Raw genomic sequence first — 16,269 nt, 5'->3', positions numbered from 1 at the left:
TTTTCCCTTCTCTCACCTCTCCCCACTTCTCCTCTTAATTCTCACCTTTCAGAGAAGTTCAGCAGCATCAGTCCTGGCCTGCCTCAATGGTACTGTGGAACTTAACAGCCATCCCTCTGATTTTTATTAGGTCATGCAACCATACTACCAGAAAATCACAGTAACTACCAGTAGGATTTTTGTTTCTGCATTTACCCAGGCCATGAGCACAGTGTAGATCACAGGGAACGTACATACCAAGCATTTACCAACCTGACCATTATTTGTTGCCCTCACGCTTGCTCCAAGACACACTACATGCATGTACACACACACACACACACACACACACACACACACAGGGTAGATTCACAGCTGATCTTATTGTGAAGTCCCCTTTCTCACCTATATTTCAAGCAGCTCAAGAGCTGAATTTCTATAGGCTGAGGGTCACTCTTCACTGTCACCGGGTGAAAAGAAAAGCTCCACTTGTGCACAGTGTACACTTGTTGCAAAGGTAGGATATAACTGTGCAGTGCTGCTGCCCTCACCACTCCTGCAAAATCGTCACTTTGGAAAGCAAGCTGAACTTCTATAGCAAAGAAAGCATTTACGAGGACTGCAGCAATTTGCAAGGGATACCCTTTCCATATCTGCTATGACATACTGATGATTTTTTAACCTATTAGTTCTCCAAAAAAGTTTGTAGAAGAAAAGCATTAGAAATGTGAGATCACTCACTTCGGTTGGGAACTGTATCATTTAAGAAGATCTTGCACACAGCTCCAAGTGAGCCTTCTTGCCCGCTGTTGATAAAACAGTTTTCATTTTATGGTCATGTACTGATTTTCTTAGATTGGATCCACTCTGGAGAGATGCTGTTGTTGTGAAAGGAAAGAGACTTGTCTGTCAGACTACTGCTTCCCAGGCCATAGAAGCTGAATAGTAACTGCTGATGGAGTCCAGGGAACAGAAAAAGGTTCAGCTATGACAGCTGGATGTCACTTTAGAGAGGGAAACTATAGCCCTGAAGATACTCCAGCGTTCCTAAAGAGCACTGCACAAGACATTTGGAGCAAAACTTTCCCATACAATCCCTAGGGTTTGTTTCCTTGAAATTGTGACCCAATTTGCCAAAATATCTTAGCTTTGGCAGTGAAGAGAGAAAGCACTCAAGTATTCAGGAAACCAAACCATACCCACCTATCAGAGCTCCAACTGGCACCCAAAATCAGCGCTACCACTGATTCCATTTTGTGCCACAATTCCTTTCTATAAAGGGGAGATAACAATGTCTCTGGGGTGTAATGATGGAGGTTTTGATGAAGTACATAACCAGTGGAAGATGATATTTCTGTACCCAGAACAGAGCTCAAATACCGTGTGTTAAATTATATCTTCCACCTTATGCAGTGAGAGACAGTGGCTCTAAGGTCCAATTTAATTAAGACTAACACTATGCACAGACTTTCCAAAGTGTCCTCAAAAAATCTTCCTTCTGGCACCTCCTATCTTTTCAGCCTAAATCATGTTATTTTAGCATGGTTTTGAATGCACGCTTGATATAATTCAGTGATGATGGCATCACAAGACCTCTTTGAGGCACCATGAGTGAAGTGGGACCCTTCAAAATCCACTTCACTGCCAAGACAGCTGAAGGGAAAACCAGAAACCTACAGATGAGCACAGCACTGAAGAGAATGGGAAAAGATGGTAGCAGGCATCCCAGAGGATAGATAAGAACAGAGATCTTGGATTTCCCCTTCAGGAACTGGAAGAGAGATGACTGTGGTGAGACCAGACACTTAGGACAAGCTGGATCTCTTCCACCTTCTAGCTTGACCCTCTCTAACTCTTCTTCTCTCTCACTCACTTTGGAGGAGCAGTGCCTTGGGGCAGTTTGACTCAACCTCTTGACTAGACTGCCTTGGGAAGAGGCCACAAAGGCCTCTCTGTAGAAACACCTGCATACACCCTGTGCACTAAATTGTAATAGTATCACCCAACCACTCAGCACACAGGGCAGCACCAAACACACTGAGCACAGTGGGACTTCCCACAGAAAGTATTGTGAAACCAGTATTGTGAGAGTTTAAGCTCCTTTGTAGCACTAAAACACATTTTGGCACAAACCAGAAATTTAGACTGCGTGATCAAGGCACTTAAGACATCATAAGAACTGGGTTACTAATTTAGGAATAACTGAGCATTACTCTGTGCAATTACAACGGGGAAAAAAGGCCCTTTGCTCCCAAGTACCTGTGCCTTTGTTATTAAATATTGTTCTTCCTTTTATTTTGTAAAGAGAGCTGCTTTTCTTTTGGAGCTTTAGCTAACAAAGATCTCAAGCCTCATCAGAGAATGGTAAACACGCATGTCTTTGTAGCGAGGCTTTTCTGTACCTTTAATGGTGTATAAGCAAATACTTCAAGATGTCCCTGAAGAAGCTGAGCATTCTCAGCACACTAACGTGCTGAAGTTAGAGGTACTCATTCCAAATCCTGAATGCCAATTTCAAAAATAATTTTTAAACAATCCAGCTATTTATCTAAGGGTAAAGTTCAGATGCTAACTCTAGTCAATAGCCCCCACGGCTTTCAACTGAGCGTTCTGCACTGAACAAAGAACCTGCAGATGATGACAAACAGACAAACTGCCCACTGGGCAAATATGTGAGAGAACACTGAATTTAGGTCACTTACATGGGGAAAAAGAAACTTAACTTAGGCTTTAGAGCAGCTGTCTTTTCTTTTTTTTTGTTTGTTTTAGTGTGGGTGTCTTTTTCTTAAAGAGATTGCCCAATAATCTAAAAATAAACAAAACAGGAACTCCACTTCTGCAAGTGAGAACTTCACTAAAGTAAGCATGTTGCAATGTAGACTTGCTATGGGGAATGGAAAACCATTACTGCTAGAATTTCTGGAATAAGAAAGGATAGCTCTCATAGGCTTTGGTGCAAGAAAAAAATGAGAGCACAAGCTGAGACTTTGTAAGATGTTTAGCAGCAATAAAAAGAACAAGCCAAGGGGGGAATTCTTTCTTTTCCTACAAAGTGAAGGTGCTACGGATTCCAGGACAGTTCTCATATCTAATTATTTGAAGCCTACGAACTGGCCATATATACTTCTGAAGCCAAGAAATTAGACTTCTCACTGCAACAGTACACATCCGCGCTGTGTTCAAAGGCTTAAACACCACTTTGCAGAAGAACTTGCTTTTTGTATGACAAAATCAGCGAAGCTTTCAGTCAGCTCCTGATTACCTAGAGAAATGGAGCTTGGGAAGTAAGGTGGAAACAGACTATGTTACGCTCTAGGAGTATGCTAAGGTATTTTGAAGGAAACAAACAAGAGAAAAGAAATATTGGGTTATTATTAGTGGAGCACAGAGATTCCCAGTGGGTCAGTCTGCACAGCCCAGTGCCATCCAGATGTACAAGATAAAGCAGCAGCACAGTTATGTACAGGAAAGGACAGAACTATAGAATGGCTTGGGTTGGAAGGGACCTTAATGAGCACCCAGTTCCAATCTCTTGCTGTCGGCAGAGCTGGCACCCTCTAAATCAGGCTGGCCTTGAGCGCCTCCAGGGATGGGGCACCCACAGCTCTGGGCACCCTGTACCAGGGCCTCACCACTCTCTGCATAAAGAATTTCTTCCTAACATCTAACTTGAATCTCCTCTCTTTTAGTTTAAAACCATTCCCTCTTGTCACTATCAGACCGTTTAATAAGTCATTCTCCCTCCTGTTTATAAGCTCCCTTGAAGTACTGGAAGGCCACAGTGAGATCTCCCTGGAGCCTTCTCTTCTCTGGACTGGAATACAGCTTTGCTGGTAGGCCAGATTGATGCTGAAGACTGCACATGATTGAGGCTGAAAGAAACCATCACTTGGATGTTACTTCATGCATGTGTAACCAGCGCCTCAAGTTTTTTTTTTAATATTATTTTTTTATTATATTAGTTAGGATATTTCCTCAACAGCACCCCAAGGAGCTCATCTGCTATATGAGAACATGTGCAGATACCTGTTGAGTACATAATGCCTCATATGCTGAAAGTAATAAGATGCATTAGCATCTATCATGTGGTTAAGAGATCAAACCTGGAATATCCAAAGCTAGCTGACCGTAGGGATTTCAGACTTCACTAAAGTCTTGGTGAGTAGCGTATGTCAGCAGCTGTTGTTTCTACTTCAGATTTTAATGTAGTTTTCAAGGAACTTTCTTTGCAGAGCATAACAAGAGGCCCACTGCCTAAATACTGCTCAGATTCACTGGAGAGATGCAGAAGGTTTCGAAGAGGAGAGTGCCACTTTCATTAGCACCAGTCACATGCATTTATCCATCTTCTGGCTGTATGCAGCCTCCCATTCAGAGGAGATTTCTGCTTTTCCCTCTGTCCTCTTATACTTTCCCTTCCCAATCCCCTTATTGACCCCACCTCTGCTGACCAAACCCTGAACCTTGGGATGTGCCTGTGCAACCTCTCCTCGGCTCACGCACGGAAAGAGAAGCTGAGACCTCAGATGAGGGCAGGAAGCACAGCTGAGGGAGGAGGAGGAGGAAGTTTTGACACTGGTTCCATATAAACACTTAGAGATGCCCACCTGCATGATGTCTTGGAGGCTTTCGGTAAAGGACAGCTCGGCCTCCACCATGTAGAACTCTGCCAGGTGCCGGCGACTCTGCGAGTTCTCAGCTCGAAACGTGGGGCCAAAGGTGAACACATGGGTAAAAGCCCTGAAAGGCAAGAAGACCCAAGTAGGTCAGGCCCAACAAACAAGCTAGCACTGAAAACCCTATCCACAAGCTCACTTTTCTTGCAGGATCTAGAAATACTCCTGTTTCCATTTTACCTTTGACCAGCTTAATGACGCCACTGTGTGCGTTGCAGCTACGTTCCTTCAGTGTGGTGGGAAGAGGGTTTACTCACAGCCCTCTATGACTAAATGAGGTTGCACAAACCCTGCGCGCTTTTCACTGAACATTTACACCCACGGTCCATTCTGCAGCACCAGGTGAATGGAGAAGCACAAGGAACCAGCCATGCTCCCCTCATCCGTACCTCTTCACACCCGTCTGGCTGCAAGGTCCGACATCTCTAGGTGCTGTGACACCCCAAAGCACAGCAGAGAAGAGAGGGTCCTGCTGCTGATGCTGCAGGACTGTTCTTAGCATTATGAGGGTGCTGGTGAAGCCCAGCAGGATGAACGTACGGTGTATGGCTCGCAGTCTCCTCTAGTGGCAAGATCGAAGTTTATCCCTGAAAGGGCCTTCAAGAGAATGAACTGAGCTCCTTCCAACCAGCTGAGAATGGTTCAGCTAAATGGGGTTCCTAAAAAACACATCTGGGATAGCATCTTATGCTGAAGTCACCAATGCATTTCTTACTATGAAGTTTTTTCTCCAGCAATCTTCTGGGAAGTCTAAGTGTCTCTCCTCTAGTCGTGTTGAGCTGCATTACAAAGGACACAAAGGCCTTTTTGATTATCCCTTCCTAAAAATCCTTTGCAACAAAGAGGAACACTCCTTTCAAATCTTACTTTACCTGTGGGGAAATTGCACTCCAAGGAACGCTTTTATACTGCAGGCTACAAGCAGGTGGGCTCCTGGACGTCTTCAGTCCAGGGAGAGCTTCCCAACCAGATGCCATGGTAGCTGTCTTTTCTACCATATTGCAGGGAAGGCAAACCATGAATGGGGAAGAGACAGAGCTGCTTCAGAAAAAAACATGGACTGGGCAGCAGGTTCCTTCAGTACACCTCTAAATTTTCATTATTTTTAAGAGTTGACAGTGTTTAGGGGAAAAAGGACCCAATCAGTGGAGATCAGGCACAGTTTAACACTCACGAAAGGATGTGTGCTAACTGCAGGGGTTGGCATTTGACTTGTATCTTCTTCTGCAAGCTTTTTGCTCAAAGAGGATGTTTACTAGGGATTTTGCACAGGTTAATTTTGTTAAACTGAAATTTAAACAAAAAATGCTACTAAAAAGCCATGTTTTCCTTTACCCTCTAAGGAGGTATCTGTGTGGCAAACAAAGGCACGTGCACGTTTTGGTTCACTCATCTGTTCCCTCTTATCACATGACAGATAAAGGTTATGATCAAAAGCAGCAGCACTTTCTTCTGCCTTGAGTTGTTAATTATTAGCACACTGGAAGACAGGTCTTGGTCAAGATTTCAAGTACATAGTCTGCCTGTAGGTTTATTCTCCCTCCTGGCTGTGCTTTCTCCATTCAAACAAATACAGTTTTTCTGCTTTCAGAACCCTCAGCTCCCGTTCCTGGGCTCTGCCACACATGACCACAGCATCTCTGATGCTACCACCAGATTTCGCAGCAAATCCTTTCATCCACGATCCCTTTCAGCATGTCTCCTTTCCCTGTGCTTGATAGGATGTTACGATGAACTTCTGCCCTGCCTTGCTCATCCTCCTTCAAACTGTCCTTTGCTACAGTGTCTACGAAAACCTCAGCGATGTTTGGATAAGTGATATTCCAACACTATTGCTCACTGCACTGGTCAGTATGACCTCATCGGTTCCTTGTGCTCTCCCATCTGGAGCCATCTGTTGTCTCGGGTTCTAGAGAAAAGCATGTTCCTCCTCACACCACCTTTTTTTTTTTTTTCCTCTTCATGTTCCTACAGCACCTGGCACAACAAGGTCTTGGATCCAAAGCTTAAAAGTCTCAACTGCTATAGCAATCCAAACAACAAACACGAAACAATGACTCACTCGGCCAAAGTGGTTTAACGCTTAAGGCCGAACTGGTCAAAACCTGTTGCTTGCTATGGAACTTCACAGGACACAGTGGGAAGCAGGAGCTAGACACACATTTCTCAAGGCACAAAGCACTGACACTTAAACTTAGTGTAGGACACTATAGCAGATTACAGACTCCAGCAATACAGGCTACTATGAGTACTCTGAACTGTCCTTATTTCTCATTCAGTAGAAGCCCAACCATGATGTCTAGTTGTTTATCTTCCGAGGGGCTCGCTGACTGCAAGACATCTGAAAAAATAAAAAATAAGAACAACTACCGCTCCAAGATGTCAAGCATGGTCAAACGCTTCACAGCCACAGAAAGATTGTGCATTGTTAGAATAAAGCCTCTCTGTGCCAGACATTCTGGGGAGGACGAGTGCAGAACAGCTCCCCCAGGACTTGATTTCAGCCTCTTCTCAGCTCTAGCCACCCTGCTGGGACCAATCTTCTCTAACACATACATGGAGCAGCACCTGCATGGATAAAAGACATCAGCCCTGCACCTTTGTGGACTATTCAGGGTGCTCAACAACAGTGGCAATAAGGATGTAAGACATTACACAAATGTACACTGTACAAATCTGACCTCTAATTGTTCCTCAGCTGCTATCAAGAAACGTATCTGGGAATTGATATACTGCTGCATCATACTGAGCGTGGGTAAATGTAGTCGAAAACAGACACTGGAGATGGTTCTGCTTCAATTTTATGGCACCAAGGGTGCTTTGTTCTGTATGCATTTGACACCTAGCACAATGGAGCCTCGGTCCAGGGCTGTATCTCCTATGCCTTACAACGCCAATAATTAATCATTTACATTCCCAAACCTCTGCAAGATTGCCTCCAGCATTTAAAAATAGCTTGAAAATATTGGCTCAGACTCCAAAATGTGGCTAGGTCAAAAAAAAGCCCTTTGCCTTACCCAGTTCAGGCAGAGCAGTATAATGTCTATAATTCTTGTTGTCCTTATCTGCTACTAAAGCACAGAAGAGAGGCTTTGAAATGAGTCCCTTTGCAGCCAGCTTCACCCAGAGCTCCAGATCAGAGCTCTCTGGTCAGCGAGTCCGAGTGCACTTATGCAGTTCCCAGGTGCTGCTGGGGTTGAAACCAGAAGGTAGCACGGAGATGCTTAATTATTATTAATTATTATTAACCATATATTGCTCTACCCAGTTTCCTGGGAAAATCTGAGAATTTAAGTAGGAGGCCAAGACAATACCCACTGCATTCTCCAGCAAAATCCAGGGCCCCATCCTGCTGAAACTGAGCTTGCAGCCCCAGTCCAGCCAAGGGCTCAGCTGCCTTCAAGATGCAGGCTCGCAGGAGTCCCTCTGAAAGCAGGAATCAGCATTTGGGTGCGTTGCTGGAGCACTGCACTGAAAGACACCTGGGGGAGGCTGTGTTTGAGATCTCCATCCCTAAAATATCCAGGAAGTGAGAAATTTCTTTCTCCTGCAAGCTAACACATTACTAAAACACTCTACAGAAGGAGTCTCCTCTCCCATGCAAAGAACTTTACAGTATGCAGAATGAAAGCTCACTTCATTCAAACTAGTTGACAATTCATTAGTAAGGCAATGATATAAATCAGTGAAGAAGTATAAAGTGTCTGTGCCCAAAGCTGCTTAAAATTGTCCTTTTAATTAAACTCACACAATCTTTGTGGGCCTGAGCATCTCTGCCTTCCTGGCAATTTTTACAGTGCAATTCAAATCTAATTAATTGTGCCGATGGTCCCCAAGCCAGGGATGGATTGAGCTCCTTTTTCTGAGCCAGGACTCCATGCTGTTACTGCGGTAATAAAGACTTATTTGTGCTGTCGAACCAAGGGGATCTAACTCTGAGCAAGGCAATTAATCAAAAAGATGCAATTCCTGCGCAGTCAGCTTACAGCCTATGCCAAGGTCACACCACACACTGGTGACACAGCTGGAGACAGAAGCTGGCGGTTGTGACTCAGGGCTAAGCACTAAACCACACCAGCATGCAGCTATTTATTTCTTCGGTGCCCTCATTCTCACCCTAAAATACTACAGGTGCCTGTGTAACCCTAAATACAGCAATTATTCCAAAGAGGCCTATGGTCAGGAGTTCAGCTGGAAGGGGATTTGTGCCAGCTCTTATCTTTGGCCACAGTAAATGACCCTTCAACACAATGCGTTCTGTCTCATATCTCCCACAGAATTCACTCCTTGACATATATTAAAATCTAGATTGCAAGAAAATCTAGAAACAGTAGCTTCTACTTGAAGGATAAAACAACACGTAACATCAGCAGAGGAGGAGAGAAGAGCAAGATGATCCTAAAGATCAGGAATGCAGCTTTGTCAGCCACACTCTCCTTTCCTTTAGGAAGGGAAGAAATCACTAAAGCAAGCTGTTTAATTCCACTCTGTTCCAGCATGACCAGGTTCATTCTGAGAATGGAAGACCTGCATGCTCCATCAAATTGAGCAGATGGCTTTGCTCTGCCGCCAGGAGCCATCAGTTGGCTGCTGCACTTGACCTAAGCACAACTAGGATAGTTCAGGCATGTTGAAATATGTATTTTGAAAGATGTTGTGGCCTGATTCAAGAAGCCACATGCACAGAGATAACCATTCAAACCTACCAATCCAATGCCTCCAGGGTCTTGTTTTCGGAGGAGCTGGAAACACTGGGCTCCTAATGATGCCGGGGAGGTACAGGTGCTCAGCAGTTTGAAGAATCTCTGGTTCTGTGACAGTGTTTTACATCCTTGATCTGAGCGGACTATGTGAAAGAGAAACCTCAGAGTTGGACAGAAGTATCTGTTTTTTAACCTCAGTGTAAAACTAATATTCCCATTACTGTTGTTTGGTGGTTTGGATTTTGTGCAATCAAAATGTTCATGGTTTTGCTGAAAAGTCAGCAGAGGAGACTTGAATTTTATCCAGAAAAAGAAGCAGAAAAAGGAGTTTTAAAGGATTCCTCACAGAATGTGCCACTTCCACCTGCCTGTGGGGAAGCACAGATGTGGAAAGCTGCTTCTTGACAGGGGCTGTTGCAGCAGCCTGTGAGGCGTAGGCCTGGGCAGCAGAGCTGAGGTGCTGAGTGCTACAGTTCCAAGTCATGCTGTGACAAGATGGGACAGTGCTTCCTTCTGCAGGCAGCCAAAAATAAACACACGTATTAAAAAAAAAAAAAATCATATTGTCTAAGTTCCCAGACAGGGATTGGGAAGTGCCAGACTTCCACCCCAGCCAGCCAGCAGCAATGCAGCAGTTTCCCTTGCTGTGACTTCCAAAGGGCAGAATCCTACCAGCAGCTTTTCCCCAACCATGTCATCTGCTCTGGCTCCAGCAGCAAGGGTCCCCTCCTGGCCACCCATCCCTGCTTGACAAAGATACAGGCATAAATGAATGAATAGCAACATGATCCATACTCCCTATCTATCTGGTAAAGCACCCCATGCTTTCCTTATGAAACCTAGGCTTTCTATCATTAGGTTTACAGGTGGCAGGAGAGAAGGGGTAAACTGAGACTCAAAGCACTTACTTCTGCTCCAGGCACAAAGATCTCATCAGCTTGGGCCCTCTGCCCTTTTATGAGCCTCTGTAGTACTTTATTCTCTGTGGATTCTTGTTTTGTTTGAGTTTTGTTATTATTATTTCTAATTTAAGTCAATAAAGCAACTGATTAGCAACGATAACTTGAGACGGGCTGATGAAAGCCACCAAAGTAGTTCAGCATTTATTCAAATAATTTTCCATGCTCTAGATAAAAGAGACTTTCCACAAAGAAGTGATACAAAATGTATCATGGATTTAAATAAAACAGGGTCCAAAGGTCTCTTACAAAATTTATTCATCCCAGTGACTCTGACTCTAAGCAATAAAAATACATTACCACCATGGGGAAAAAAAAAAACAAGAAAGCAACTGTGATAAATCCTTTTTTCTTTCAGAGAGGAAAAATCACATGTTCTCCCTAAACTGCGTTATAACAACCTTAAAGAGGATCTTTTTTTTTTGTCAATTTTTTTTCAGATGGACACTGGCTCTCCCAGCTCCATAAATATGAATGGCAGCCAGAGACCACATCGGTGGGTGCACCACTGCGTAAAGAGTTGCATAGTTGGAGCCCCATTTCAAAGTTTGGGTGAGACTATTTAAAATCTCCAAGTCCTGAAGATCTACAGTGAGAAGTAAATAATTGTTTTAAGTATAGTTTTTAAAAGTTATATTAAACGTAACACACTCCAGCTGACTATAAGATATCTATCTCTATGCATTCTACTTCAGTGCAGTGACTGCAAACCTTTGAAGAAATTCAGTGCACACACTATTGCATTGGATTTGTGGACTGATTTTAAGGAAAGCTGAGAGAGCAAAAGGAGATGGAGCTGCCTGCCTTAATGCTTAATACTGGAGCCTGTTCCTGGGGCCTAAATGCTCCCTGGGAAGCAGGAGCTGTTGGAACACAGGGCATGTTCAGACTGGATATTAGGAAAAATTTCCTCTCCGAAAGAGCAGTAATGCATTGGCACAGGCTGCCCAGGGACGTGGTGGAGTCATCGTCCCCAGAGGTGTTCAAGAACTGTGGAAATGTGGCACTGAGGGACATGGTCAGTGGGCATGGAGGTAATGGGTTGATGGTTGGACTAGATTATCACAGAACCATAGAATCACCAAGGTTGGAAAAGACCTCCAAGATCATCCAGCCCAACTGCCCACATATCACCAATATTCCCCCACTAAACCATGCCTCTTAGTACAACATCTAAACGTTTCTTGAACACCTCTAGGGATGTAACTCCACCACCTCCCTGGGCAGCCCATTCCAGCACCTGATCACTCTTTTGGAGAAGAAATTTTTCCTAATATCCAACCTGAACCTCCTCTGGCACAACTTGAGGCCATTCCCTCTCATCCTACTGCTAGTTACACAGGAGAAGAGGCCGATCTCCACCTTGCCACAACCTCCTTTCGGGCAGTTACAGAGAGCGCTCTGGTCTCCCCTGAGCCTCCTCTTCTCCAAACGGAACAATCCCAGTTCCCTCAGCCACTCCCCATAAGACTTGTGCTCCAGACCCTTCACAAATTTGTTGCCCTTCTCTGGACATGCTCCAGGGCCTCAATGTCTTCCCTGCAGTGAGTGGCCCAGAACCAAACACAGTACTCGAGGTGCGGCCTCACCAGGGCTGAGTACAGAGGGACAATGACTTCTCTACTCCTACTGGCAAGGTTATTTCTGATCCAAGCCAGGATGCCATTGGCCTTCTTGGCCACCTGGGCACACTGCTGGCTCATGTTCAGCTAAGCATCATCCAATACCCCCAGGTCTGTTTCTTCCACACAATCTCTGCCCCAAGCCTGTAGTGTTGCCTGGGGTTATTGTGGCCCAAGACTAGGACCCAGCACTTGGTCTTGTTGAACCTCATCCCACTGGTCTCAGCCCAGAGATCCAGCCTGTCCAGATCTCTCTGTAGGGCCTCGCTACCCCCAGGCAGATCGACACTTCCTGCCAGCTTGGTGTCGTCTGCAAACTTACTGAGGGTGCTCTCAATGCCCTCATCCAGGTCATCAATAAAGATACTGAAGAGGACAGGCCCTAGCACCGACCCCTGGGGAACACCACTCGTGACCGGTCGCCAGCTGGATTTAACTCCATTCACCACCACTCTCCCTGGCCTGCCAGCCAGCTCCTTACCCAGCAAAGAGTGTACCTGTCCAAGTCATGGGCAGTCAGCTTCTTCAGGAGAATACTGTGGGAGACTTAGAATTAACTTAGAATCCTCAAGGTTGGAAAAGACTGCTATGTTCATCCCCTTAAAAGCAATCAAGTTTGCCACATCAGCAACTGTGCATCAGGTAAGCCGCAGCACAAGGCACCCACCACTCCTTGCTTGCCTCACAAAGAACAAGTTTATGGAAGCCAACATGAACATGGCTACAATGGGACATGGAGACGGTCATAACAGCCCTATTGCAACTCACAAAGCCACAGCTCCTTCCTCTGTACAGCCATCGAGGTTTTGGCTGGGCACACTTGAAGCTATGTGAGGCCCTAGACAAATCTGGATGTTTGGATCTGACCTGGATCCTGAAGCACCTACTAGTGCTTTGAACAGGAATGACAAGATGCTCAGAGAGGGTAAAGGATTCAGGAGTGATACAGAATAGCTTACCTTTGCTTAGTTAGGAGGACCTGGAATTTTGGATTATGATGCTTTTCACCAGGTGAACGTAAAATCTGTTCTTCTGATGCTACCTGCACATTAAGTTTTACAGCCACATGAGAAAGTAAAGAGCACAGTGCAAGACATTGCTGGGACTACACTCAGCCCTACATGTATGGATGGCTACAGCAACTGTCAGCACATTCCCTTTGCTTCCTCTCACAAAAATGTGGAGATGTAGAAGGGACCAAGGGTGTATCTATATAAAGCCCTGATCAGCCAAACAGCCCTAGGCACTCTACCTACAGAGCTTTTGCACTGGGAGTCCCAGTGATGCAAAGTCATTAACAGTCACTGCAGCAGTCATGTACCAGACTGGAGCATGCAGTAATTGATTAAAACCAGACATGTCACGGTTGCTTTTTATAGCTCAAATTAAGTGGCAGCTTAATTAATGGAAGTTAGTGTGCTAATTATAAGAGTCTGTGCTGTGAGTCAGACTCAACTGTTGCACAAGAAATGTCAGAGATTTTTTTTAGGGATCCAGTATAAATAATTACACTTCCATTTGTTAATTTTTAGCAACAGGAATGCTATACAACTGGACATCATTCTTGCAGCTGCGTCTGAAAGTATTTCAAATCGTACAATGTAGAGCAAATATCTGCTTGAGGTCAATGCAATTTTTTCCATCATTATCAAGTCATTTCGGAATCAAATTTTAAGGCTGCATTCGCCAGACTGCCAAAAGAAAAGCCTCTTTTACAGGAGAAGGCCTCACATGCCTCTTTTTGCAGCTCTGCAATATTTTCTTGAACATCAACCCAGAATGACATCTCTCTCTCTCTCTCCATTGCTTTGAAAAGCAGTGAAATGGTGGCATTTTTCAAATGAAATCTGCGCAATCTTCTGAAACCAACAGGAAATTCACGCTTTTAGCTCTCTGCAAACTCAGGTAGACACAGCTCACATGGTCTGGATGACGGAGAGCCTCTCTAAAACCAGAAAAGCCAGTTGCAGGACTGTAGAGAATACCTGGAATTAGCAGGAAACCAATAAAATCCACGATGGCTTAGAAACCACAGGGATGTGCTTAAGGACACGGGAGCAGCACTGATTATGTGTCAACTAAACCAAGTTTGATAATCAGACATTCACTGGCAGATGTGAGTGTGAAAGGCTGAGAATGTAGTTTAGGTAGAAAAATACAAGTCCTAGGGAGAGACGCTGAACTGAAATTAACTAGAGGTGGTTCATTCAGATGGTCTTGTGCATGAGATCGGCAAAGACAAAAACAGGAACGAAGTCAAGAATAAACTCAGAATGACAGAACAATTCAAGCAGGCAGGGATCTCCAGAGGTCACAAGTCCAGCCTCCTGCTCAAAGCAGGGTCAGCAAGAAGAGAAGACCAGGGTTATCAGGGCTTTATCCAGCTCTGCCTTGGAAAACCTCTGGAGGATGCAAACTGTACAACCCCTCTCAGTAATCTTTTTGATGCTTGACGGATCTCTTCACGAATTCTTTCCCCGAGAACCACTCAGAAGTTCTCATTGCAACTTAATGCCCATTCTCTCCTGCCCTTCTGTCACTCACAATTGCAAAGATTTTGGGATCATCTTCTTGATAACCTCTTCACGGGTATTAGTAGCCTACTATTAGGTTGCACCTAAGGCTTTTGCTCACAAGAGAAACGAGATGAACAGGAGAGGAGAAACCTATTGAGGGACTGAAGAGAGGGAAGAAATAGAGCGAGGGAGGGCAAGGAAGAAGAAGAGAAAACTTATTCTGAGATTCAGGGAGGGGATAGTCCCCAGACCTTTCCGGAAGAGGAGCTCCAGTGAAACTAATGATGCAAAAGGCAGAAGAGACAGTGCTTGGGATGGAATGAGAGGCCAGGACGACCAGTGCAAAACAATGATGTAAGCTATGAGCAACAAAGCTGGAAGGAGAGGAGCAGGTAGGTCTTGTGGGAAGTTCAGATGGGTGAAAGGAGAAACAAATGAGTAAACACGACCAGTGAGCTATACTTCTTGGCAACAGCTGGTTTTGGCTGCCTGCAGCGTGCCTTTGAATCATCAGCTCTCACAGACCCTCCAGCCTAGTTCAAATCCCCAAAAGGGCCTTTATGCTCACAGGAGGATTGGAGGTTGAGGAAATACCACTAGGACCAGCGACTTCACAGCAAACCAATGACATTTTAAACCACTTACTGGGGGGACACACAGTCCTACAAACCTCTACCGCGTACAGCGGTTACTGACTCATCTAGGATTCAGAAGGCTACAGAGCTGCATTACAGAATAAAGACTTTTTTTTGGAGACCTCAGTCAGCCTCTAGATTTATAGCAGCTGACAGTGATTCAGACACGCCGAGCAGTCAACCTAGATGCCGTCACTGCAAATGAAATGAGAAGTTGTGCCAACTAGGCCATTCGTGTCACGCCGAGAGACGAGACGAACTCCTCTGACCTTGCCTTCAATAACAAGCATACACGGCTTAGTATATCGTCAATAAAGGCAGCAACTTCTCTTTTCTCGTTTTTTCTTCGGAGAAAAAGGTTTAAAACTCCTAAGTCATAACTGCTCATTGCTCTACTTCCATCATCAGAAATAGCATCATAAAATAGAGCCCGGGGCTCTGGACAACACAGACACAGTGTCCTAACAGTGACACCCCACAGACTGCAAATGAACTCTCAGCAAGGACAGCAGAAGGCTTGGATCCAGACGCATCTGGTAAGTCTTCCCATACAGCCCCTGCCCAGACTTTTCCAACCACAGCTTGCAGCCTGCTCATGAGCTCTGAAAAGCTAAAAGCTAGCTCCAAACAGACATGACTGTCTGCCCAGCTGACTTTCTGTGCCCCAGAAAACCCCATGGAAAAATTCCTCTCATACCTGTCCTGCACCACCCCTGGTTTCTAATGGACTTGTGCAGGATCTGCCTCTGCACTCCCACTACGCACAGCAAGTCAGAGCAGGGAACAGGCCAAAACTGGATGAGGAAGGGTCGGTCTCCCAAATATTTCTACCTCGGGCTCCTCCCACAAATTCTCATGGACCAGTTGTTCCTGAAAACGGTACGACCGAAGCAAGTCAACACTTATTTAAGCAAAGGGGAATTAGTGAAGAACAGTTCATTTTCTGGGCATGAAAAATTAAATTGGGCTAAAAGAGAAGTGAGAGAAAGGGTAAATTTCAGTGGATCAAATCTATAACACACAATTCTTCACTGTTTTGACTGCTTCGTTTATTAAGAGGACCAGAGTATTTCCACTTTTGAGAAAAGGACTCTCACTTTTTTGTGCTTTGAAAGTGTCATCGGAACAAATTTGTTGGCCAAGCAGATTTCATTACTACTATGCACTGAAATTATCTGA

General features: G+C 44.7%; 1 protein-coding gene across 3 annotated transcripts in view; it reads right to left on the bottom strand.

The window, feature by feature from the left end:
* The window catches only part of NARS2 (asparaginyl-tRNA synthetase 2, mitochondrial (putative)), a 53,495-nt gene that overhangs the window by 17,307 nt on the left and 19,919 nt on the right, over positions 1–16,269 (bottom strand). For all 3 annotated transcript variants that reach the window (XM_021382939.1, XM_021382929.1, XM_021382931.1), the window contains exon 7: positions 4,587–4,719. In XM_021382939.1, the coding sequence (XP_021238614.1) occupies positions 4,587–4,719 (133 nt within the window). The remainder of the gene's footprint in view (positions 1–4,586; positions 4,720–16,269) is intronic.

This window comes from Numida meleagris, chromosome 1 (genome assembly GCF_002078875.1).
Source record: "Numida meleagris isolate 19003 breed g44 Domestic line chromosome 1, NumMel1.0, whole genome shotgun sequence".
Classification (NCBI taxonomy): domain Eukaryota; kingdom Metazoa; phylum Chordata; class Aves; order Galliformes; family Numididae; genus Numida; species Numida meleagris.
Note: the sequence above shows the minus strand (reverse complement) of the source record. Positions and strands in the feature narration are given on the sequence as shown.